Genomic DNA, 25,988 nt, shown 5'->3' on the forward strand with positions numbered 1-25,988 from the left:
TTCCTCTGACAACACTGTCAGGATATTAAAATAATCTGAGCACTTACTGTGGTAGAATTCATGTACCTACGCGCCGCCGTTCTCCTTACAGGCCACAACAGTTTGTATGTTTTTTTTGCTTTTTTAACTTTTTTTTTTTTTTTTTTTTTTAGAAGCTGACCGTGTTTCTCCTTAAAATCAAATCTGCTGCCCGGGCCGCTTTTTGAGAAGCTGTCGAGCTCCCTCGAAGAACCGTGTCGAATGTGGGTGGGCGGGGGGTGGGTGGGGAGGAAGGAGGGGAGGGGAGGGAGGTCGACGGCAAACGCCCGGCCGATCGCCGCGGCACACTCTGACCATGTGACCGGGTCGTCGGAGCGGTCACGCTTCGATGCGATGAAAAGAACGAGAAAAAAAAGGGAGAGAATATCTGGGCTGATGAAATCGAGATTTTGGGCCGTGGATGCGAGGGAGGGCGGGGAGGGGAGGGAGCGAGGCGGGGGGTCAGGGGTCAATATCCTGAAAGAAAATGCTAAAAAAAAGACAAAAAAAAAAAAAGAAAAAAAACAGAATAAAGAAATACGCGTTTTGAAAAACTGTACATGTAAACATCACACTTTCACTGAGTCCAAAACCAGAGGGGAAAAATACAAAGCTTCACACAGTTTACAGTACGACCCCCTGCACAGAGCTACAGTCTCTTACCGGCGCAGGAGAGGCAACAATTGAAATAATATAAATAACAATAGAAGTAATACAGACCACCACCAAAATGATAAGTTAAAACAGGCAAGGGCTTCAACCACTTTGATTTTTTTTAAACAGTGCTGTACCCACAGAAAAAGAAAAAAGGATTTAAAACATCTTTATCACTCTTTGTACAGCTATACAGTACATTTATCTGACCACTTTAGCAATCCACAAGCTACCAGGGCATTTTTAATCAACACCAAGAGATTACATTGTCCAGTCAATACGAAGAGAAAAAATCTATCGGGTGTCATTTTGACAAAAAAAATAAATTAAATTAAGTAAAAATAAAAAATAAAAAGCATGACAACATGGCGTGTTGATCACAGTAACTCCAGCATACACCTAAAATGTTGCTCAAGCGAATGTTTTGGGGGTTTGGGGTTGCCGAAAGGGGGGTCGGCGGGGAGTAAAAGGGGGAGGCTGAGATCACTGAGTCAGACTGGATGTGTGGAGGATCTGCTATGGCTGCGGGAAACGAACAAGCCAAGACGAGGAAGACATGTGTCACACACATCTACGGTTACGTCTACCTGAACCCGGACGGACGTCTCACACACCGACGAGTTGGAGCTGTTTGCTATATCCATCATCGATAAATCATCGTTTGAATCGAAACGGTTCGCCGTAGCGACGGCAGCTGATATTCCAGATGAGGTAAAGACACACTCGCTTATCACCGTGTGATGTTACCTTAATCCTGAGCTATAAAGTGCTTCCAAACTTGCAATAGATAATAATTATAATGATAATAATAAGAAGAAGAGTTCACACTTTAAATGGAGATGGAACGCGACCCTGCTTGTGGAGGTTCGCGAGCGACACCGACACCGACCGTTTGCCGATAAATAACTGATAGATCTGTGATACGTACAGAAAAATATCTCTCTAAGGTTTGAGACAAATCAATAAGGTGCGAGCCTCGTCACATCTGAGCGCGTCTGCGTTCACACAGCAATCCGTTGACTCGGGAAAGTTGGGGAAATCCCAATAATCCGGAGTGACGCGTTCACACGCACGTCGATAATCTGACATCGCTGCGGTTTTGATGATCCGGTCGAATTCCTCACAGAAGCACGTCATGCTGTATCATCGATACAAAACCTTCAAATGGCAATATTCTACAAATATATATCCAAATACACATATTCTAGAAATTGCATTTAAATGCAACAAATCTGACTGGGCCTCACCGATCCACCCCCGCCCTAAACTTTAACCGACCGGTTGGTTTTTTTTTTTTCACTAATCCCGGAATGATTTATTGACTTCTGTTGAAGTTAATCTTGATAAAATCAATAATGCATTAGCAAACAAAAATTATTAGATTAAGAATTTTCACACACAAAAATTCTGTCTTGACGGTAAAACAATTTATCACAATTTTCAATATATAGATATATATATATACATTTTAAAAAAAAAGCCAAATTACATCACACTTTGGCAATATCTGACAAATACATATTGCCCAGAAATTCAAACTGTTAATCTTTAGCCTCTCACCCAATAATCTGTTTATTATATACGTATATAGCTCAATCTGATTCCTTCAGTTTGTTTATTAAATTCATTTCAGAGATTTTATATCAGTTGCCGTCCGATGTCAGTGAATCGCGGATAACCGGGTTCTAATAACTCGTCGCTGACGCGCACGTGAAGGTGTTCGATCGGCTGCATGGGATGTCCTTCATTCCCGGCGGTCAAGATTGTTGTGCTCATTCAGACCCGCTCCTTGTCTGGAATGTGTTGACTGACTGAATGCTGATACTGTACAAACTGGGTCTCTGTACTTTTACACGGGAAAACAGGAAACGCTTGACACACACTCAAAGTACTGACACTTGTACCAACCAAAGTTAAATTAAATACGCCACAGAAAAACACACATACATAACAGTGTTTGTGCTGAGTGACTCACTATTAAAAATGTGAGACTGTGCTCAAGATCTGGTTTGAGTACTGTGTGCCCTCAGACCACACACACACACACACACACATACACATACATACACACACACGCAGACACACCATAGCAGAAAGCTGGGAGAGTAAACTGTGATGTGATTACATCTTTTTCAAAGATTGTCTCCTGCTTCTTTTCAGATAGCGTGTTTTATGGATGAGGGACTGGGAGATTGGGTTAGGTTGGGTTAGGGGGGTTTTATTTCGCCAGGCAGGCCACACACACACACACACACATACACACACACACACACTCGCTCTGCATCCATTAAAGCCATGTGGATGTATTTGGGTGCGATGCGTTGAGGGACGCGCGTGCGCTCCCTGCTGCCCCTTCCAGAGGCGCTGCGCTGAATGAAACCCCCGAATGACATAAAATCAGAAAATAAACACGACGTGCAACAGTTAGTTGGTTTTTTTTTTGTGTTTGTTTGTTTTTCTTTCTTTTTCTGCCGGGTCAAGTTTTGCTGTTTTTTTTTTTTTTTTTTTTTCCTCCCACTATGGACGGGGCCGGGGGAGGGGAGGGAGATGAGGAACGGAGGGGAGGGTCGGAGGGTCGGGGGGGGGGGAATCGCCTCAGCCGTGAGGTCAGCAATAAGGATCACAACAAACGACAACATTGAAATCGGCTACAATGCTGCATGGGGTATCTTTTTTTTCTTTTCTTTTTTTTTTTTTTACAACTTGACAGGAGGGGGGCCCGCGGCGATGGCCCCCCTACCTCCCTTTGCCTTCCAACACCTCGGCACGTCTGACACGTTACAGTAAGTATGCCTTTACTGATTATCGTCAATATTGCACCTTTTTTTTCCCCCCCGCTCTCCCACTAGCAGTGGTTATAAACCAAGAGTCTAAACAATATATTAATCTCCTTTTTTTTTATTTCCCTGACAGATGTCTGTGATTTCAATTTGCATACCCAGGCTGCTCCACAGTCTCCTCTCCGTTTAAGCGACGAGAAACTGTCTGATAAATATATCATATAACAGAAGAAGTCAGGCCGGGTCTACTTATAACCACATGACTAAGAATCTGTCGGACTGAGGTAAAGTTTGGACCACAGGACTTGACAGATCCGTTCTTTTGGTCACAATTTACAAGAAGTTGTTTTCTTTCCTTTTTTTTTTTTTTTTTTTTTTTGCTTATCATGTGATTTCGTGCGTCCTCTGGCGGCCGCTGAGGTCGACAGGTCAGCGACAGGCAATTTAGCAGCTATTTATCTATCGTCTTCCGCAATGTGGTGATCCAAATTCCCCGGCGTTCAAAACAGAAAAAGACGTGGCTTTATAAACATTTAGAAATGCAGTGTCTGTCCGGAGCTTAAGACCTGATCAAATCTTGCCACTTGAAAATAGAAGTTAGATGATAACACCTAACTGGTTCCCTCCTTATGTTTAAATACACTATCGGATCTTTATTTTACTTTATTTTTTCCACACGGATCATCGCTTCCTGAGACGAATGGAGGTTGGCGCAGAAACAAAAAAAAAAAGAACACGAGAGGACGGGAATGAATGGCTACGGATAACGGAGCACTCGACGTGAACCAAATGCATAAATAAACATTTGTGATATCTTTGATATGTTCTGGCTCTTCCAAATACGCGCGGGAACTAGTGAAGACAGCATACCTACGGGACCCACTGTGCTCTGCAGAATCACTCGGGTACATTTGTGTCCCTGTCTGGGTTTTTCCGAAGTCCAGCCGAAATGTGTGACTGAGAGCGGTAGAGACGGACGGGCTCGGAGAGGACCTTGGCACGTTTCAGCTCGGGGCTCAGTTCTGCTGCAGGATCAGGTTCTCTAGCTCGTCCGCCGAGCGGAGCAGGAAGGCCGCCGACTCCCTGTAGCCGGCGATGAGCTGCCTCACCGCCGTGACCTCGGGGGGACTGAGCTGCGCGGAGGCGCCGCCGCCGCCGCCTCCCTGGCCATCTCTGTTGGAGCTGGAGGAGGAGGAGTTCGGGCCGACGGACTTCATACTCAAATCTGTCGGACCTGTGGAACGTGAACATGGACGCGTGAGGAAATCCACCGGACATTCATAGGAGGGGCTGTCAGAGCGACGGACATCTGGGAAAGTCAAGTAAAAGCCTAACCTGGCTCGCTGGGCGAGAGGCGAGGTTCATGCAACAGAGACATGCAACTATTAACCCTCTCATTCAAACGTCATATAGACACAAGCAACCATTCACTCTAATTCAGGTGCCATGTAAACAACCATTTATCCTGTCATTCACACGTCACAGAGACATAAAACCATTCGCTCTAATTTACATGTCATGTAGACAATCATTCCCCCTCTCACTCGCACATCCTATAGAAACATTCACTCTAATTTAGTTGTCACGTGAACAACCATTTCCCGGCTCACTCACATACAACCACTCATTCTAATTCACATCTGGCCATTCGGTGTCTCCAGTGAAACCACTGCATCGCGTCAGTCACGCCTGCGTTATTCGTTCACATTCTCCGTGTGAAGGTCGGAGATCTCTGGGATTTTGTCTCCAAGATCCCAGAGATCTCCGACCTTCTTTTCCGGCGTCCCGCTTTTGGCCGAACGGGAATCTGACCGTTGGTTTGCGCCGCCGTGGCATTCTGGTTGCTGCCGGCGGTCCCATATCCCCGCAGGTTGTAGTTGAGGCCTCCGTTGGTGTAGAGCTGGTCTTGGGCAAAAGCTGCACTGGAAATAGTGAAGCCTGAAGGGGCCAAGGCGGCAGGGTCTCTGGAATTGCCCTTGTCGCCGGGGGCAGGGTCGTCCTGTGAGAAGGTCGGAAAAGGCGAAAGTCGTCAGAAGCTGCGTCGTGCGCGGGATCGCCGACCAACGTCGACGTGAGAACCACACTGGGATTTGGTTCGGATGACGGGGTAAGTTATGATTAAGAAAAGAACATTAAACAATTACGTTTTCTTTGTTTTCAGACCATGTACAACGTTCAATTATACTGGAGTCTTGGTCGCAGATCATTCTGTCTGAGCTATTCAAAATTTGACATTTAAGTCCTGCTCAAAGAATAACAAAGGAATAACAACACACCGATTTGGCCATTTTTTTTTTTTTCTGTCTCTCCGTCTCCGGGTGGATCGGGTTCACTGACATTCTCAAATAAATTAAAAAAACAGAACAAATGAAAACGCTCGGTTTGTTCAGATTATCGGAAAATATTCATGGATGGCAGGGTGTGTTCGCGCCACGCGGTCGGGATGGTTTCATCCAAACACACTCCCCGCGGATTCACCGGCGACCCCCCCCCGGGAAATTTACCGTCGCCTGATAGACGTCGAGCCGCATCCTCTTGGCAGCATTCCGGGTTTCACTCTCGCAGGCGGCGGCGAGGATGTTCTCAGCCATGGCAGAGGTGAGGTGAGGAGGTGTTGGTCGTATCTGTCAGCCACATTTTTTTTGCATGTGAGGAACGTGAGGCGCCGCACGGTGCATGCGTGCGTGCGTGCGTGCGTGTGTGTGTGTGTGTGTGTATTGATCTCTACAGACAGCCAACCACAAGGGCGGGGCGTGTACCTCAAAACCGCTTTTTTTCATGCGGCGACAGGATTTGAGGTAGGTGCGGATGCGCTTGCGCGAGCGCTCCTGGAACTCTGGGAACTGACGACTACAGGACTCGATGATGGCCTGGATCTTCTCCTTGGGCTGCTTGGAGATGGGCACCATGCGGTCCAGATTCTCATCCACGAACAGACGCACAAACATCTGACAGAGAGAGAGAGAGAGTGCGAGGAAGGGGGGAGGGGTGAGAGAAGGGATGTAGAGCAGAAAAATGGAGTGGGGGGGTGCAGGGTGGTGAACAGAGGGAGAGGGGTGTGTGAGTTAAAAACAAAAGCGAGGAGAGCGAAGGCGTGCGATGGGGGAGCATCAGGATGGTAGAGTGGGAGCAGGCGGGGCGGTGAGAATGGAGCCGTTGCTTTTCATATTTTACTCGTTTCTGTAAGTCAACAGATTTTCTTTTTTCGGGGAAAAAAAAGGAGCAATCCCGGCACTGATACTCCCCTCCTGCCGGAAGAGCTGGGATCTGACTTTATCATGTTACTAATATATCTAATAATAATAGAGAAAAAGAATCCAATTATATTATTAGTAGCTGTATTTGGGAGAAGGCAAGTATTTTCTGATTGGATAAATACTCCTCCGCGCATGGCTTGCGTATTTTGGCCGAGGCGGCGACTTACATTGAAGGCTTTCAGTCTCTCGGGGTCCATCCCCTCCGCGTCGTTGATCTTGTCACTGTCGTCGTGGTCGTCGTGGTCGTCATCGTCGTCGTCGATCATCTGGGCCCGGCCGGAGGTCAGGTCCTCCGCGCTCATGCTCAGTTCGGTTTTCACAGAGTCGTAGCTTCCTGAGCTATAAGGAGGAGACTGCGAACGCCGAGCGCAAAAAAAAAAAAAAAAAAATCACAATCTGTTCATTTGGCGGGGGGGGGGGAAATATAAAAAGGAAAAGTTGCGTTCTCACCTTGTTGGCATACTCTGTTTTGATAGGGTACTTCCTGTTGGGGTCTGCTGGGTAGGAGTTCGGCGGCGAGCTCCCCACGGGCGGCACCCTGTCGCTCAGATTGACGGGCTGCTGGTCCTCGGAGGAGGACGAGGACAGGGTGGTGCTGAAGTCCAGGGGCGCGCTCAGCCCGTTCTCCGCCACCTCCCCGTACGAGGCCCCGCCATCCAGAGGGTTCCCGCCGGCCGCCAGCGCCTCCGGGGAGGTCAGTGCCGGCAGCCCGTTGGCGCTGCTGCTCTCGGAGGAGTCGTCATCTGGGGACGAGGAGGAAGAAGGGGGGAAATGATGCGAGGATGGCCTTGATATTTAGCGCGAATGTGGGTTTGTTGTTTGGGCTCTATTTTGGTCTGGTGAGCAGCGGAGTGCTCCTGGGGCGGGGGAGGGGAAGGTTCCGCCTCATGTCGTGCTCTAAATGGTAAGAGGAGGTGAGGATTGGGGTCAACTGTCAAGCTCGATGATAGTTTGTGCAGAAAAGGGGGTAAACTGAGGAGTTTCAACAGCATGGGCAAGAAAGAGATGAGGCTGGAGGGGCCGGGGTTTTGCAGGTTTATTGCAGTATTTATTTCCCTGCGTGCACGGCTTGCTGGAGTTTTCTCTCCCTTTTAAAGATCCCCCCCCCCATTCCTGTCTTTTCTGACGTGCTTCCCTCATCCACAAAGGTTAATATCAGCCTTTGTCCTACTTCTCTAAGCCCCGCACCCTGACAGAGAGAGAAAGAGAGAGAGAGAGAAAGAGAGAGAGAGAGAGCGAGAGAGAGAGAGAGAGAGAGAGAGAGAGAGGGGTGCACGGCGGATTGGGGTCTTCTGCGGAGTCCCGCCCTCCGCAAGAGTGGATTTATCGGATTAGTCCACTAAGAACGAGGCAAGCTGTTTCCTGCGCCGAGCCCACCGGCAACTCTCGCAGACGCCGAGTGAATTCCAGATGTAAATAAAAAACAAACGTTGTAAACAAATATGCACAGTAGTGCGGGCGATGAGGAGTTTTGTTGCCCGGGCTCCCGGGCCCCGGAAGGATCGGGGGACGGTTTACACACTCGTCATTCTTTTAAATCATAAAATCACAGGAAAGAGTTGTTTGCCATTGAGAGGCTTTCCTTTTTGTAGCGTCTTTGGTTTTATAACATCAACAATGTTTTCCTTTTTAAACTGCTTAAAAATGTTTTAAAAAATATTATAAATATTTGTCTGAGTGAGTGTGTGTGTATATGCAAGCACACATTTTTTAACACATTTAACACAATCATTTTTAAGTAACACCAGAAATTCTATACTATTCTTTTACTATAAACATACATCAGTCTTTAGTTCATGTATTATATAAGATTATATGAAGTCACAGAGAAAGGTTTTGAGATCATGAGTACCAACATGTATTTTTCTGCTAAAACTTCAATTTGTTTTTTTTTTTATTTCAGCCTCCAAGTGAAAAACATCCCGATACTTCATCCTGGAGGCTTTTATCGTGCGAGTTGCTCGGCGACAACGTGGCACTGACGCAGGGATTCGTTTTAATGGTGTGAACGACTCACCATCCTCTTCCTTGATGGTGGCTGCGGGGTTGCCGACCCGCTCCCCGTTGGGCGGGCTGGGCTCAGGCACTGGGGGCTGCTCTGCTGCGACCCACGCCGGCTCGGCGCTGTTCATGTCCTCGCTGCTCACCGAACTATCATCCTGAGGGGGGGAGGAAGAGGAGGAGAGATGCTCGGTGAACAAGGAGGAAACACTGGGGGGGGAGTCAGGGATGTGGGGGGGGGGGGGGGGACTTCCCATTTATCCCCGCGAGGGGAGGAGGACAAAGGGGTGATGTTTGTGTTTCTTGTCTTCCAGGGACGATCTCGTGATGAGAACATGTTGGAGTTTGACAGCAGAGTGGAAAAAAAAAAAGGGGGGGGGGGGGGGCTCTTTGCCGTGAAGTAATGTATTTCTTGGAGCGGTGCTATTTTTAACTATTACGCAGAGATCCTAAACATGCCTGTTGTAGCGTAACGCAAACACGAATGATGCGCAGGGAGGGGATGGGGGTGGGGGGGCAAGGATTAGCACAGGAGAGGATGGAGAGGCCTCTTTCAAAAAGCCATCCCCGAGCTTGTGTGTTTGCCCCGCGCTGTCGCAGAGAAAACAGTACGATTCCTTTCCACGCGGGCGGGGATGTGACCCCGGCCTCGGCGGATGATGTCATGTGTCAGCTGGCATCTCGCTCCGCTCTCGCAGAGGGGGCGAGACCGTGTGATGGAATCAGAGCAGAATTACATCTCGCCGTGTCGTCACCCCCCCCACACACACACACACACATACACACACACGTACACAAGCGTACAAATAGGCCTAAACTCAAGGGAATACGCAGGCCTTTGTGAGGGGTTTGAAGAGGACCAAAATGCTTAGTGACAGCTCTATTAGATACCAAGTGAGCCATGTGGCATTAAGGAGAGAAGGGAGCCCGTGGAGAGAGAGCCTCTAATTATGGCGTTTTTAATGTAGAAACATGTGTGCAAAATATCAATTATTGATAAAGTGGAACCATTTCATTTTAGAATTGAGAGCCAGCACCTGCAGGGGGAAATCCAGCCAATCGGACAGATGAAATTTGGGGGAAAATTTGGATGAAAGTTTCCACGAATGTGATGAGGCGAGGACAACATTTCACAGATTTAACTTTGAAACTTTCAAATTTGTTTCTCAGCCATGTCTTAATATCATACATGCATATTCAGACCCTGCAGATGGCCCGATCCGTCCGGATATTTCTGAAAATAAAACGGCACTAAAGTTGTCTGCAAAGTCTCTGCTGCAACACTGGGAAAGAAACACACAAGCTGCTCTGATTTAATAAAAAAAAATAGATAAGGTGATTACCAGGTTGAGCAACATTTAACGATAAAAACCTATTTTGTACCTGGATCTTCTGACAAAAAAGTTCAGTCGAGATTCTGGGGCCTCTAACTGACTGACTGAAATGATCACATAGCATCCACGCGTGTCACCTGTTACCAGGATGGCAGACTATTTATGTATTTTACAAGTTGCGGGAAATCAAAAGTTATTCCTAGAATTAGATATCGTTTGCAAGCTGCATGATCAGATGTGTGTTTGCAGTGACTGAGAGAAGTGTGACTCTGCAGACCAAAAATCGGTATTTGCAACCGCAGCGCCTTGCAAAGTTCTGCACGACAACAGGCGGCCCGACAGCTGCGACACACCGGAGGCAAACCCGCGGATGTGCTCGGCGATCCTCTGCACGCCAGCAGAGCTCGTCTCCCCGCGCTTTCAAAACGACCGGCGCTTACCTTCACCTCCAACTCCTCCGCCGCCGCCGCCACCGGAAACCACCTTAACGGCGGCGACCGATCCGCTGACCGGATGCGCCCGTTAAAAAGTCCCGGGTTCTCAATTATTTTTCTTTAATTTTCCGTTTTCAAATTCGTACTCACCCGCAGTCTGGCTCATAGTTGCGGATTAATCCGAATTATGCGGCCGGTGAGGTTTCACATGATGCCCTCCGAGCCCCCGCCGCCTGCACTTTGGTGACAGCCGCTCCTGAGCGCCGCTGTCACGGCGACATGTGGGCGGGGGCTCCGCGTGACGTCACGGATGGTCCTCCCCGCCGCTAGGGGGCGCCACCGAGTGTTTCACGCAGAGTTGAAAGTTCACGGTGGGAGGGGGTGAACCCACGACCACCCTTGAAGGGTGTTTCTCTATTGAACCATTAATGAGACTTAAAGGGACGCAACCGGAGGAATTAAGGAGCCAATAAGAATTTAATTACATTGCATCTTAATCGTGCAGGGTTTTCTGATTAGTTCCTCTGTGCACCGTTTCACACACACACACACACACACACACTAAACACCAAAACAAACCAGGCAGCCAAGCCTACCCTCTCCGTGGCCGTCATGCACTGCAGTTTCATTTGCTTCAGGTAGGTGGCAGTCAGGGGCATGTTGTAATCAATGAGGTCAGGGACCAGTGAGGTGGGTCTATCATTTTCTGCAAATAAATGAATAAATAATGGAAAATAAGAGATGACAAAAACCGACACTGCAGCGACATCAATGACTTCATTTGCTGGAAATAAAAGTAAGCAGAGAAAGGAAAGTATGTTCAAACATCCACAAGCACCATCATCATAAGTGCAGCGACCAAGAATATTTGGTTGATAAAGCAACAGAAATTAATTTTAAGGATTAACATGTCCTCCATCTACGATGTCCTCTCTGCTGTTTAATTAACTTTGTTTAGACAGTTTGGCCAAACAAATACTCTAAAGATGTTTAAACATTTTAAGACTCTTGTATTTAAAATAATAATAATAATAATGATAATAATAATAATAATAATAATGCCTGTCCGGCAATGTGGCCTAGAGCCACATGCAGCTACAACACATCGCCACGAGAGGGACTCTATGATCATTGTATCCCACAGCCGACGTCCTCTTGAGCCTTTGTTACATCATGTCAGTGATGGATATACACATATGTTTTATTAATGAGGGCTTGACTAAAAAACTCTTCAAAGTAGAAATACCTTAGATTAAATCATTTTAAATTTGGAAGCCGACGGGACAATGGGTCACGTGTTTCCACCGACTCAACTCTGCGTTCTTTTGTTTGGGGGTCGGAGGGGGTGGGGGGGAGAAAAACCCACCCCAAAACATTTCCATGAGCCCTGATGATGAAATGATTTCTTGCTGCCATAAAACTGAGCTGCTGTAGTGGTTGACAGACATAACGTCCCAGCATGCATCCCAACATCATAATTAACCCCTTTCCTTGTCATTACGGAAGGATCTGATAGCGCATCGGTTAATGATGTCCCCGGAATGAGCGAGCCGTCCACAGGTTACGAGCCGTTACCTTTGAACTCTGCAGTGCTGGGGTTGATGTGCATCCTCTTCTGACACTCTCCACAGCTCATTAGGAACCGAGTCACCGCCTCTCTGGGCAGGAAGGCATAGGTCTCTGCTATCTGTGTTGGAGGGGGGTGTGAGAGGAGGAGAGTGTGACGGCATTAAAAAAAAAAAAAAAGAATTAAACAACGGCAAAGGGTACGGCGGAGCTCAAAACACAGACTGCAGGTGTGTGTTTCTGTGCATGTGTGAAAGTTTGGGGTCAGTGATTATTTGTTATCGCAGAGCAGCACGAGGAGGAATCCTCCCTCTGGGCGATATCTCTCGTGCCTTCAGATGGCCTAATTCCAGCTCCAGCCCAGCACATATTTGTGCTTTGATACCTTAAAACACAAGCGTTGCCCCTCCGCTTTCGTGTATCTCTCTGCTCTCAGGTGAAGCCCGAGCTCGAATCGGCACCTTTCTCTCGAGCTCAGCATCCCTTCTCTGTTTGTCTCCGGCGCAACACAACCCTCCCCTGCTCAACCCCTCTGGCGTTTCCCTGTAAAAGTCGACCTTCACAAGACCATGGAGAGGCAGCGGGGGTGCCCACCCCCACCACTGCCACAGCTCCCCATCCACTTTGCCCTCCCCACCCCACCCCTCACGGCCCCTTGAGGCAGCTGAGAGGGAAAGGCCACCCAGAGGAGCGTGCACCTCCCAGAAGGCCACAGTGACAGTTCCATATTATGCCCTGCCCCAGTGATGCTGCCTCCTCAAAAGGGTACACGCTATGAGACGTGACAGGACCTCTCTACAGGGCAGGGGCACGAGGAGAAATTGGCTTTATTATTTTTCTCCGTCCTCAGGGGGGGAGGGAGAGGGTGGGGTACCACGGCCCCGCTAACCCCCACCCCCCCCACCCCGTCCCCCCATCCCCCCTTTCCAGGCATTGCCAGACGCATCCCCAAAGCTGTGCACAAAGCCCCTCGTTTTGTCCTGAGCCACTTGGTTCGGGCACCAGAGAACCACACCTCCGCTTGCAAGTCATACGCTGCCTTTATTCCACACATCGGACACGCGACGCACACGGCTCGAGCGCCAGAAGTAGTCTATTTTCCGTTCAATGATGTTTATCTTTTTTTTTTTTTTTTTTGGAAATCATGGCGTTGATAAAATTCCATACCCTACCAGTCCGGTGTGTAAAGTCATCGTGGTCTCCGGTCTAAATCCTGACAAAGTTTGTGAAAGAGACGCCACGTCCCATTCTGCTCTCCAAACAAAAACAAATCAACTGGGATTTGTTGAAACACGTCCAGCTGTGGCACTTTCCTTTCACTTCGAGAAGAAGATGCTGTTCACGCCGGTGCATTCACAGAGCGACATTCTTTGCTGTGCTGATTGCAATAACATGACCTTCATCTGCATCTGCATCTGCTACATTCACAGACAATGAGAAGCAAAATTCCGACAGGTCGGGGGGATGTTGGCTGAGGCAGGTGAAATCTTCTGTCAAAACCTTCAAGCTTTTGATAAATGGACACAAGCATGGCCAAAGATGATGATAAGATCAATAGTTTTGTTGGTATTTGTTCATAGAAAAAAAAAAAAAAAAAAAAAAAAAGACAAATTCAGTCCGGATCAGGTTCACTTAACATTAATCATGAGTGAAAGCTGACCGGTACTGATGTTTGAGAGCGGAGGATGATATGAAGGGGAGGATGTCTGATTTTTTTTTTTTCATATCAGTTCTATCGGTTCGTATAAGATGCTAATCAACATGTGCTTCAATAATCAAAAGTAATTGTTTTCAGCGAGCAAAATGTTCAGACTACTGTTTTGATTATTAAGTGCTCATCAATTACATCAAATTTTCCTCAAGACCACTACTATTAACACCCAGCTGGTGTCTAATCAACAACACGAGACTGCTGATTTCATGTATGACAGAATTTTGAATTAAAAAACATTGTTTTAGCTCAGTTTTAGTTGAAAATGAAAAACCAGGTTGAAATTTGAACCCTTGTCAAAGAGTTAGAAAAGAAAAACACGCGTGCATCCGCTTCCCACTTAGGGATGGGTGCCGGATCAAATAAAGATTGCCACACCATAATTTCTTTCGGTCTATATTAATTTGCTCTGTTGGTCTGATCTCCCATGTAGATGTTTATATATTATGTTGTACGCTGAAGTCATTCAATCATGAAGGTTTTTCAGTCCCCATACGTGTATATCTGTACATATGTAAAAATGTGAAAAAAGTATCTCGAGTCGGTTCTCAGAAAGTAGTGAAGATAATGTTATAATGTTAAAATATTAAAAGGACATCATATATCCAACAAGAGACGCAAAAAAAATCACGTGATCATTCTCTTCTCTTTAAAAATGGTGACACAATAACATATTTGTCAATACATATCTCCCGTAAGCATCTGAGGAAGAGCCTACTTTTTGCTCGAAACATCATGCATGCGAGAATAAGTGTTTTTGTCATATGTAAAATTAATTTTTTGGTGTACAAATTTTTTCAAAACTCTACTAAGTGATATTTAAACCCGACATCGGTTCAAAAACCAACCACCGGTCCGACAACGGACAACAAAATATCAAAAACAATGATGTGTGGATGATCAGAGTGAAAATGAAAAAAAAAAAAAAAATCTTGAAACTATAAAACATACACATTAACTATTAAAACATCCAAATGTCATCTTTGGGCATCCCCACACTCAAACCTGTTCACCTGGGGTCTGTTCACATCGCCGTCCAGCTGCTATATGTAGATATGATAAACTCTATGTATTAGCGATCATTATATTGCTCTTACCACTCACACTGGCTAACATACGGCTGTACACTGCCATATACACTACAACGTGAATGAGGCCGGTAACTGGCGATTCCAGTTGACTGGCAGATATATCTATTGATACAAATATGTAGAGGACCATGGATGTTGTTGAGGAGTTTCCTTCAATCATTCATTCGCTTATCCTGCACACAGGGTCACTGGGAGGCTGGAACCCATTCTAGCAGTAATTGGGCGAGAGGCAGGGTTCCACTAGTCAATCGCAGGGCCACATGTACGGACGAGCAACTGTTCAGCATCTCATAGGGACAAACAACCATTCAGCGCTTCATTCACACATGTAGGCCAGTTAGGGTCTCTCATGAACCCATTGCATGTTTTTAGACCGGGGAGGAAACCAGCGAGCTCACACAGACACGAGGAGAACATGCAAACTCTGCAGAAAAAGGACCCCAGAAACCGTGAACCTTCTTGTGGTGCGATGGAAGCGCTAACCACAGCGCCACCTGCATCGCTATCAACAGCTTAAAAATAGAAATTTCAGCGTAGACAAAACAACACTAACATTTCCAGTAAGATATTAGGGGAAATGATCTTCATATATACAGTACATTTAATGTTTATGTTATTGAAATACATTTTTCATTTTACTCAGTTGTGACCATTTTAATGATGATGCCTGATGCTCTCTGCAATTAGATGGAACAAAATGTGGATGGATTAGTTGTGGCATCAGTTATCTGCCACATGAGTTATAACACAGCGGGCTAACAGATTGTGCATATGAAGAAACGAGGAGATCCATCAGTGTTAGCAAGTGTCACCAAGAAAAAAATAATCTTGTCAATACATCAAATATATTTTTGCTTTTTTTAAGTTTCGGGTTGCAGTGACAAATGGAGTGACAGACCGGTTTGCGCCGCCATGCTGCTCACATGATAGCAGTCATTTGCTGTGACCGAATCCTGTAATTGCAGCTGAAGCCTTGTAGGTCAAAGTTTGCTAATCGCCTAACACGTACGCTCTCTCCTTTTCTTCTGTCAGCAGCGTTCATCCTTTCACAATATGAGTCTGGAGGGGGGACCTTGGTTGCTTTCACATTTTCCACACGTATAGATGTGAGGATATACCGGCAGAGGGGCAGAGACCCTATGATGCTGCAAATATTGACCTACTGGACATTGATCGGCGACTGCGCCGTGGAAATATCTGGCCAGATAGAACTCACCGCTTTGTAGGTCTTCTTCTGGCCTGCGTGTTTGGGCGCTCTGCCTGGATCGGACCCCATCTCCACATGCATGGCGTAGATGATGTCAAAGAAGTCCTCCACCACGGCAACACGCTTCAAGGAGGAGTTGTCTTGGGCTGAATTCCCATCGGTACACTGAAATACAGGCGGAGATAGAAGTTTGGTTTAATGTTCCGCCTCAGGCTGACAGAAATGAAATGTGTGGCATGTGTATCAAGTCTCGCTAAGAATCCCTGCCATTACAGGTGCAAATGGAGACTCCTCCGGGTGTGTGACACGAACGGGCCACATCTTTGAGGGACGCGAGACGAACACAGGGCGTCCTGTCCTCGCCCCTGACAGTTTTTTTTGCAGGTGGAAAGGTCAGTAGCCAACACCTCTGCTAGTTTATAAATAACCAACAGACTCTGCACAAGACCGATAGTCCCTCCTACCACCACCTCTGACAGCCATCCTGCCTCCCGTTCCGCTGACCCTGTCGCCATAGAAACTGCCACTGATTTCTCTCGGGCAGGTGTGCCGGGCAAAGGGTCATGTGACACACCATAGAAGTGGGATCGCCAGGACAACGGCCTCCATCCACAGCACCACATGGGGCTTTCCTTCCCCACGCTCGCAGCTCTCTACCTCCATCAAGTAACTCTTTCATGCCGTCCCTAAGTGACAAGCGCCGGGCGTTTTTCCGGGTATCGAGTTTTACGTGGGGGGACGGATCTTTTCTTCTTTGACCGGGAGAAGGGTCCCGAGTTCAAAAAGTTGTCCCCTGGCACCGAGGAATCACACCCCCCCATCCCCCACCCGTGACATTTTTGCACCCTTCCTGGGATCTGACATTTCATTTTCTCCCTTTTCCTCCGACCGCGTCCTCTCTCCTGCCTCCGTGTCTTCATCCACTACCTCCGTCCCGTCTTCCTCTCCCCCCTCCCCGCCCTTCCCCTTCTTCTCTCTCCTTGCTCCTGCTCTCCCATGTGCGAGGTAATGATCGTTGCCATGGCAACTAAAACCAGCTCACAGAGCGGGTTTGTTTTAATCCGGCCCTCTCTATCTCTCTCTCTCTCCCTCTCTCTCTCTCTCTTCTTCCCTCTCTCTCCCCCCATCTCCCACTCCACACCCCCCCCCCCCCTCCCTAGCCGCTCTCCCCTGTCAGCATGGGCTAAATGTAATGATAATAAATGAAATAATAGCAATCTTCCACCTCATCATCACAGCTGTAATCTATCGAGGTATCATCATCATCATTCGCCTCAGTGACATCACCTCCACCGATACTGCTGCCGCCGCCGCCGCCGCCGCTGCTCGGGACAATGGTGTCAGGTCCATTCACGCTGGATTTAGATAATCTCACACAACTGTGGGGTGTGCATTGCACCCACACTGCTGCATCCTCTACTGAAAGCAGCCAAAATATTGACAGAAGTCTCCGACAGACACCGGATACTTTGGTGTGAGCGTTATTTCTCCCCGGAAAGAGGGCTATCTGAATATATTACAAACCAGGCTGGGTGATTGTGCCGTACCCCTGTCGCGCATTCGAATCTGAAAACCAACATTTTGCGACGCTCTTGTGTGCGCAACTGCAACATGCAACCGCCGATGTGCCGTTGTTTTCTTGTTTTTTACGAGCTGCCACGTCAGACCTGCTACCTGAAGGCCATCTCGGGCCCCCTGCGCGGATGCCAGGAAAGCCCTTCAGTTCCCGAACGCAAGTCAACAGGGAGTTAAACATTCACCTCTCCACGCAACCTGGTTTGATTGTGTGTATTTGTACGTGCTGTGTGTGTTCAAGTACAGTACACGTCTACCGGGCAGAGCTGGAAGCCTCTCAGAGGAGAACAGCTGTTGAATGGTGCTGTAGATATTTGGTCTCATCAGCAGCGAGCCGTTTTAAAGAGCAAAGGAGACATGTCAGCATCCCTAATCGGCAACAACACATCATGAGCGCGACACTGCAACACTCAGCCTCCCGTCTCTCCTTTTTCTCCTTCTCTCTTTCTTTCTAATCCTGTAGGACTTTGCTCTCCCCAGCCACTGTACAACCAGCCCCCATCCCCGGCGTGCTCTCCCTGTCCCGCAACAAACCGCTCTGTTGCTAGGAGACTGGAGGGGTTGAGTCGGCCGCCCCCACCCCCGCTGGCAGTCTCGAACACACACACACACACACACACACAGTAGCCGAGTCGCTGATGGGGAGAGAGGAGCAGTCCTGCACATAGGCAGGTCAGGAGGAGGAGGTAGGGGGGTTCATGGGAAGCAGCTGGGTCACAAAGACAGGCCGGCAGAGAATGAGGAGATGCATCGCACAAGAAATTCCCTCCATGGGTGAACAGATAAACATCAGGGTGACGGGCGCAAACGCAGAAAAGCACCGATGAACCTAACTTTTAAAGTCAAGCAGAGGTGCAGCGTTCATTTGGTAAAGTAGCTTCTCAGCTAGCAGATGACATTGTATCAGCCGGGAGTGTGAGCAAGGCCAAGGTCCTGTTTGTGTGTGTGTGTGTGTGTGTGTGTGTGTGTGTGTATGGTTGACATATAAATCAGGAGTTAACAGTGAACCGCATGTCAGATTCATAAAACAAACAAACTGAGCATATCTTCCAAATGTCATTTCAGTAGTTTCACATAGCTCCTTCTTTTCTGACAAAACACTCGCTAGTGTCCTTATCATTTTTAGCAAATGAATGGCAAAGTCTGTGCTTGTGCTTTGCTGGTAATACCTAGCAAGGTGATACGGTTTGCAAAACCTGTTAGGTACCACAATCTTCCGTATTGAAAGAAAAAAATCCACATATTTTGACAATAATCGGTACTAGGTCCCACCCAGTATCATCCGCTGTAATGTGCAACGGACAAAATTGGGCTTGTCACAGACATAATGGGTGGACATATATATATTATATGGTCTTGAAAAGTTATCCCGTATCCTGACAGGGTTGTTTACACTCTCAGCACGGCGTCTGATCTACCTTTGCATCGTCATCCTGCTGCGCAACATTCTCTGACCTGCTTCATTCCAGGTCTAAATTTCACTCTATCAGACAAAAAGTTAACAAAATAAAAAAATCATAAGATTAAAAATGTCGATCGATGGTTATTTGCTTTACATTGTTGCCAAAAATGCACCAGGTATGTTTTTTTTTTCATATTTCCGATATACGTAATTTATTGAAATACATTTTTCCTAAAATCTCACTGATACCCAATGCTGATGGTTTATGTTGCTCAATTTACTTTGAGTTCATCATCATTAACACGCCTTTTCCTGCCCTGTAAAATGAAGAAATCCGCTATTGGTCCATACGTTCGTACGTGTCCGCCAAAACCTGGTTGTCAGAGAGGCGTGGCAGCTGACGTTGGAAAAAAAAAAAATCTGAAAAAATGAAAAAGGAAGAAAAAAAAAAGACATATGTTCCCATGAGGGAAATGCATGGGGTAATTGAATATGGTTAGACTATACACTTGCCCTTCGGTGCACTCCTTCTATGCAAATATATTGTTGAATACCGCTTAATTTGTTGCAGTCTTTCTCCCCTAATCCTTTCATTCTTTTATTCCTGAGTTAATTTCCTAAAAGTGACTGGTTACCAATATATGGAGGGGATTTCCATGACAATGTTTGCCGCTGTTCTGTCTGGATGAAGACTGTTGTATGTCTTTCTCAATAAATCCCCGATTCAAGATTATATTCAGCATAAAGGCATGTCAGTGTGCTATCCGGAGCTGGCTCCCACACATACCTTTGGTATTTCCTCGCCTCAATCTTCCTTTCATTTATTAGCTCACATTTACACTGATATTCATGTTATGCATTCTACGTAATATGGGTCATTTCTACGTGCGTCTGCGTGTGTGTGTGCGTGCACGTGTGCGCGCGCGTACGGCCAAATATGAGGAAGTAAATAAGGCTGTGTCAACAGTACTCATGACTCAGATTATCTCACTGCAGTAGTGACAACAGGTCATCTTTTAAAGCAGCATCTCCCCCCGTAAATCTATCATCTGGCTAATGGACATGTAAATGGGACAATCCCTGTTCCTCCAGTGTGTCTGTGTGTGTGCGTGTGTGTGCACCATGAGGTAGATACTGGAAGATTAAGGTGCATATGACAGAAAAGCGGGATAAAAGAGACCATTACCTCCACCGTGTCCCCCATTTTCTCCACCCACCCCCCCATTCCTTCATCCCTCTGTCTTTTCTTTTCACCATCCTCTCCTCTCTGCCTCAATTCATAAAGCCCTGTCATTAAATCCACATTAGGTGCACCAAGCTCTAACCCTCTGTCCGACGCCTATGAGGGTGTGTGCGCGCGTGCATGTGTGTGTCTCACTCTCTCTATTGGCTGGTCTCGTGATGAACGTTATTTGATAGAGTGTGTGACATTCCCAATACCCCACCGAGCCAGAGATGCAGACGGTCCCACTGGTCCGCGGACTGGAACTGTTGACGTTCCAGTCTCTGACTCAAAATGGTATGTAAATGATGGGCACATACATCATCACATCAGAGTCCATTTTGCCATTTTCAAGCTATTATCTCACTGTCCCAGTTCGTTAAATGTTGGCCTTGGAAAGGTATTAAAAATGACAGTAGCAGTGTGGTAGGAGGATTATTGCTGTCTTAAAGACCGCGGTGTCTGTGTGTGTCTGTGTGTGTGAGGAGCCGAACTCAGACTATCTCCCACACAGGGGGGAGGCCCCCAGGCCAGTTAAAAATGGTGTTAATTTCTCCTCCTATGGGAAAGCAAAGAACGGTCTCTCCATGGCAACAGCGAGGGTGCTGAAGGGAGGAAACACGGAGCATGCGATCAGCGACCCCCTCTTTGTACGTGTGCGCGCACACACACGCGCGCGCACACACACACACACACACACACACACACACACACACACACACACACACACACACACACACACACACACACACACACACACATACATACAAACATGCACAAATAACTGCATACATGCCATCCAATTACCATAAGAGGAATCACATCTGAAATCAACAAATACATGTAAATGCGCAAAAATCTTCATGATTCTCGTTTACGGGCCAATCCTGTCCGAAAAGTGCTCTCTGCGCTCAGAGAGATGCAGTTACGCCTTCACACCCTCCAAAACTCATGAAGACCAATGGGAAAATGATCATTTCTACCATTAGCGGCTCTTGCTACTGACGTAGCACCAATTGGGTGAATCTGGTTCGAGATGATGTTTGGAACCCGTGAGAGTCGGCCCATGTGTCCATCTAATAAGCACTGTGAACCGGGACGAAAACAAAAACACCGGACAAAAGCGCTGCAGATTTAAATGGGAAGAGAAAAAAAATAGAATTAATGCAAATGTGGCTGGATAACAGGGCCAGTATTCTTTTGACTCCATGGCCCTTCCACAAAAGAGGAGCTCTTGGGGGAACTATGGCCTAATTAATCAGATAATAATGATGATGTTCCTCTTCCTGTCTGATGCTGAGGTGCAAAAATTAAGGCCCCCCCCCCCCTTTTTTAAGACCCTGGATTAATTATAGTGGCTTCTGCTTTTTTTTTTTTTTTGTTTTTTTAGCAAAAGAGAGGGCGTCCCGGAAAAGACTGTTATTTTGTAAGTTTATTAAATCTGCTTTTCTGAAAACTTCTTTCTTGGGCTGTTTAATTTTCTCCTCTCCTGTCAGCGGAATGAATGGGTCGCTTGAGGGCAGCAGCTAACTATTATTCTCATTATCAATTAATTTACCTGCAATTATTTTGCAAATAAAATACAGTCAAATACCTTTTATTTTCCCCCAATAGAGCAAGAAATTCACCATTTACAACCCGTAGTTTTATCTGTCCAGCGGCTCGGATAAATGATCTCAAAGACATATTTATATTTTGTCCTATTTCTAAGGCTTACCACATCCGCTGAAAACTTTTCATCATTTTCAGTGTAGTATTTCTGATCTGCTCTAAGCGTACACTTAAACCCGTGGCTGCAAAACCTGCTGTGAGAAATGCGGTGTGGTATTCGGAGATTTCAGTTGGCATGGCAACAAAAAGCAACAGCTCACCATATTTCAATTTTTCTTTTTTTTGAGCTCGGCACTCGTGCAAAGGGATATGCACCAGGTGCTCGAGTGTTTCTTGTAAGATGGGCTGCACTTTGACTCCCCGCACACGTGCTTGCGCAGCGTGCAATTCTGTGGTGCTCGGCTGTGTCTGTTTCTGGTCCTATCCCCCCTCCTCCTCCGCTGTAGCATCCTCTAATCAGGACATAATGAGAGCTAAACGAGGTTGCATCTCCACACTGAGGGCTAGTGGGAGAGTTTGGAGTTGTGCAGAAGGGGACGAGATGACTGGGGGGGTAGTGATGGACAGAAAAACATGGAAAATAAACGCGCATCGGCCCGGGTGAGTGCGTTACTGTTCGCCCTGCCATTCTGTCCCGTCACACACTGAAGCCGCCTTGTATCTGCTTCCTCGACACAGAGAAGAGACCTTCTCTGTCTGCACATCAGCCACCATCCGTCCCTGCCCCCACCCAGCCTCCCGTCATTTAGCCCCATGCCTGCCCCCATACAGAAACTTGGCACACTGTGGGAGCAGCTGCAGCGGGGCTTCCAATGCTCCGGCTCCAGAGACACGCCCCCGGCCCTGCAGCCGTACGATGGGCGATGACCGTTGTGTGTGTGTGCGTGACAGTACGTCTGCTCCAGTGTGTGTCACTTTTCCACTGGCCCAGGACAGCGTATTTAGGCCGCAAACACAGGCACAAATTGAAAATAAAGATGAAAAAGGGGGGATTCTTACACACTAACAGTCACATCGCTGGTAAATCTGTTTATTTGTTGCTTCTGACTCATCATTAGAAGCGGCTTGTGTTAGCTAATGCTTTGTTTGTTGTTTAAATTTCCCAAGTGGAGCTGAGTCAGGGGGGAGGTTTCCCCCCTTTCTTGTGATATTTGCTCCTCTCCAATAAATACAAAGATACCCTTTTTCAGAGTGTCTGCCTCTCACACAATTCCGTCTTCACGTTGGGCCTTTGTATGGAGACACGGGACACAAATAAAACAACAACAAATTACACAAAAAAACACTCCACTTTGCTATTTTACCGGCTACCTTCAGATGACTTTTGTCTATGTGTAAAGTCATTCGCTTTCAAGTATCCAAGGAAATGTCACAAGGCAATTTTCGATTTGTTACCTTTAAGCAGGAATTGCAAAACATAAAAGTCAGCGAAAATGACGTTAAACTCAGCAAAATTCCCCGATTGCTGCATTCAGGAAGAAGTACACAGAGTAATCGTCATACTAAAGACACGCTCACATCAGGCAAAGAAGTTTTCATACTTGAGTGGATACAGTGATATACTGTGTGTGTGTGTGTGTGTGTGTGTGTGTGTGTTTTTATAAAGAGAGAGCGAGATCTAGATTGATATTGACACAGATATACAGAAAGATAGGACTTCAAGTACGAGATAAGGATTATTATTCCCTATCCTACACCAGTGACGGTTAAGGCCTCTGAAAATGACCTTGGCTGGTGATTGACAAACCGTGAGAATTTAAAATGTGAATAAATGTGTTAGAGAGCTTTAGAATGAATTTTGTAGGAAAAAAAAAGCCATCCAGGCTAATCAACAACTCTTCGCAGGCACCATCTGCACCTGCAGAGATTGCCACACCTGCCCTCTTGCCCCAGAGGGAAACATAATATTGTGTGGAGATTAGGGGTGCTTTGTAAAAAGGCGGCCCCAGACTACACCTAAATTGTGCATTCACACAGGTGTAGCACCTGTGGAGGGATCAGTGCTATTCAACCCGAATCAAAGGGCTTCAATCTGTAATCGGTGCCAATATCTACCCTTGGCTTGTTAACAGAATGTGTTTGTGAGGTTGAGAGACACTCTGTCCCAGCAGGGCAGGCGGGGTGGGTTGGGTGTGTGTGTGTGTGTGGATGGAGGGTTGTGTGTGGGGGGTGGTGGGGTGGGTGGGGGGAAATTCCCTGAAGGCGCTTATTTAAAATGGTGGTTGTCTCTTTGCTGGCACAGCAGGCCCAAACACCCTAAACAGTCATGGACGCGCTTGCACGCATGCACACAAAGGGGAGCTGGCGGGGCACCGCTCATCATCTTGAGCCATTTCGTAAGAAAGAAAAAAAAGGGGAAAGAACAATATGTGTTTAACCCTTTGCACAGGCGCAACAACAACCCGAAGTGATAGTGTGTGTGTGTGTGTGTGTGTGTGTGCGTGTGTGTGCAGGGGGGCGCGGGGGAGGGGAGAGGGGGGGCAGTGTGACCTGACCCTCCATGTGCGGAAAAACGCCTCCCGGCATCCCATCGTCCGAGGGCCGATGAGCGGAGTGTGAGCTCCAGCTGTGGGCGGATGTCGCTGTCAGTCCCGAGCAGAGACCCTTTTGTTTCCGCCGCGGCTCCTTCACGTGATGCCCAATTACGCGCGCACACACACACCCTCCCCCTCCGTCGAATGCACGGTTATCCGAAACGGTGCCCGGGCGCGATCCGACACCGGACGGTACGGTTGGAACCGGTTGGGGTGGGAGATGAAAAAAAAAACGGCTACACAATAAAATGCGGCAGGGGGTGGGTGGGTGGTTGGGTGGGGTGGGGTGGGTGGGTGGGGGGGCGTGGGGTCCTGGACGACACAGGTGTTGCCAGAGCAACGAGTGACTGCGAGCGGATCCGCATCCTGCACAGGACAATGAAAAGTGGGTGCAAACACTCGGTCCTGCTGCAACGCACTCCTATTTATATTACAACCAGAGGTGTGTGAATGTGTGTGTGTGTGTGCACGTAGGAACAAACACCCGCTGGCGACACGCGTGACTCCAGTCACGGCGCGTGTCACGCGTGGCTTTTGACGGGACACCGCTCCCGCCACGGTGCCCCGCGTGTGAAAAGTGACCTCTTCCCCTCCCCCTCCACCCACCGACCCACCCGTGGGTGAGCCGCCCCGCTCCACGGCGTTGAGAGGCGGGCCGGCCGGTGCACGAATGCGTGCGTGTGTGCGCATGCACACCGGAGGGTAGTGTGTGTGTGTGTGTGGGGGGGGTGCACGGGACCCGAACGTGCATGGTCCAAAGAAACACGCAGGACGAGCCGTCCACGCCTCGAGGGTGGTGTTGGGGGGGTGCGGGGCGTCACGCACCGCTGACAGGACCCACCTCGCCGCCGACACGCGCGGCGGCCCCGGCTACCTTCCACAATGGCGATAGCCAGGAGGCACCGGCGTTGCTATGGCAGCAAGGGATGAGAGAAAGAGACGAGAGAGAGAGAGAGAGAGAGAGAGAGAGAGAGAGAGTAGGGCTGCTCCGGCTGGGATGTGGACAAAGTGGAGCTTCGTGGGGGGAGGATTTGGGGTGGGGTGGGAGTGGGAGTGGGGACGGCGGAGACGCCGCCAAGTTGTCGTGTTATCCGCGCGGCAGGTGCGTGCACGCGGGCCCGGAAACGATGACAAGTCGCGAGGCGGCGACGGGACACCTCGATCGCGCACGGTCCCCCACCGTGACATCCGTGCACACACACACTGGTACACACATTGACACACACACACACACACACACACTCTTTACCGTTGACTTGACCGGAACGTAGAGCACGGGCTTCCCCGGGGCTCCTTTCTTGTTGTGCTCCCCCAGGACGTTGGTCCCGACCTGGAATCCCTTCGACTTCACCCAGAATTTGAATTTGGCGTTGATGTGGCTGTTGTCCACGTACACGCCGTCCGACTCGTCGCTCTGCAACAGTGTCTGCATGATTTTGTTGTATTTCCGCCGCGTGACGGTCTTTGTTTTGCCGGAGTCTCCGTAAGTTCGGAGACACCAGTCCTGAAATTCACTGAACATCTCCGCCTCCAGCACGACCGGACTCCGGCTCCTTTTGGGCGCATCCACGCACGCCTTTCTCGTTGCCAT

The 25,988-nt window shown here is 47.9% G+C and overlaps 1 protein-coding gene across 2 annotated transcripts; it reads right to left on the bottom strand.

Annotated features, from left to right (window-relative positions):
- Window positions 1-4,436: 4,436 nt before the first annotated feature.
- Window positions 4,437-25,988, bottom strand: nol4la (nucleolar protein 4-like a). 2 transcript variants are annotated; one of them, XM_086158881.1, is made up of 11 exons: window positions 25,647-25,988; window positions 16,063-16,218; window positions 12,054-12,165; window positions 11,075-11,184; window positions 8,727-8,868; window positions 7,160-7,452; window positions 6,877-7,062; window positions 6,212-6,400; window positions 5,957-6,076; window positions 5,265-5,451; window positions 4,437-4,686 (listed from the first exon to the last, which is right to left on the bottom strand). In XM_086158881.1, exons 1-11 carry the CDS (start codon window positions 25,986-25,988, stop codon window positions 4,469-4,471), a joined length of 2,055 nt encoding a protein of 684 aa, XP_086015007.1. In that variant the 3' UTR covers window positions 4,437-4,468. The 2 variants fall into 2 exon arrangements, with proteins under 2 accessions (XP_086015007.1, XP_086015008.1); XM_086158882.1 differs by lacking the exon at window positions 25,647-25,988 and adding an exon at window positions 16,628-16,754.

Source organism: Fistularia commersonii, chromosome 14, assembly GCF_037954325.1.
Source record: "Fistularia commersonii isolate RoL2024-O1a breed Wild chromosome 14, RoL_Fcom_v1.0, whole genome shotgun sequence".
Lineage (NCBI taxonomy): Eukaryota > Metazoa > Chordata > Actinopteri > Syngnathiformes > Fistulariidae > Fistularia > Fistularia commersonii.

What these genes read in the sequence shown, in the direction of transcription:
- nol4la (XM_086158881.1), bottom strand. Translation starts at nt 25,988, where the DNA reads ATGGCAACGAGAAAGGCGTGCGTGGATGCGCCCAAAAGGAGCCGGAGT. An exon ending in AGAAGAAGACCTACAAAGCG is followed by an intron (nt 12,166 to 16,062) that starts GTGAGTTCTATC and finishes CCTCCAACACAG; the next exon opens with ATAGCAGAGACCTATGCCTT. An exon ending in AGAGACTGAAAGCCTTCAAT is followed by an intron (nt 6,401 to 6,876) that starts GTAAGTCGCCGC and finishes TCTCTCTGTCAG; the next exon opens with ATGTTTGTGCGTCTGTTCGT.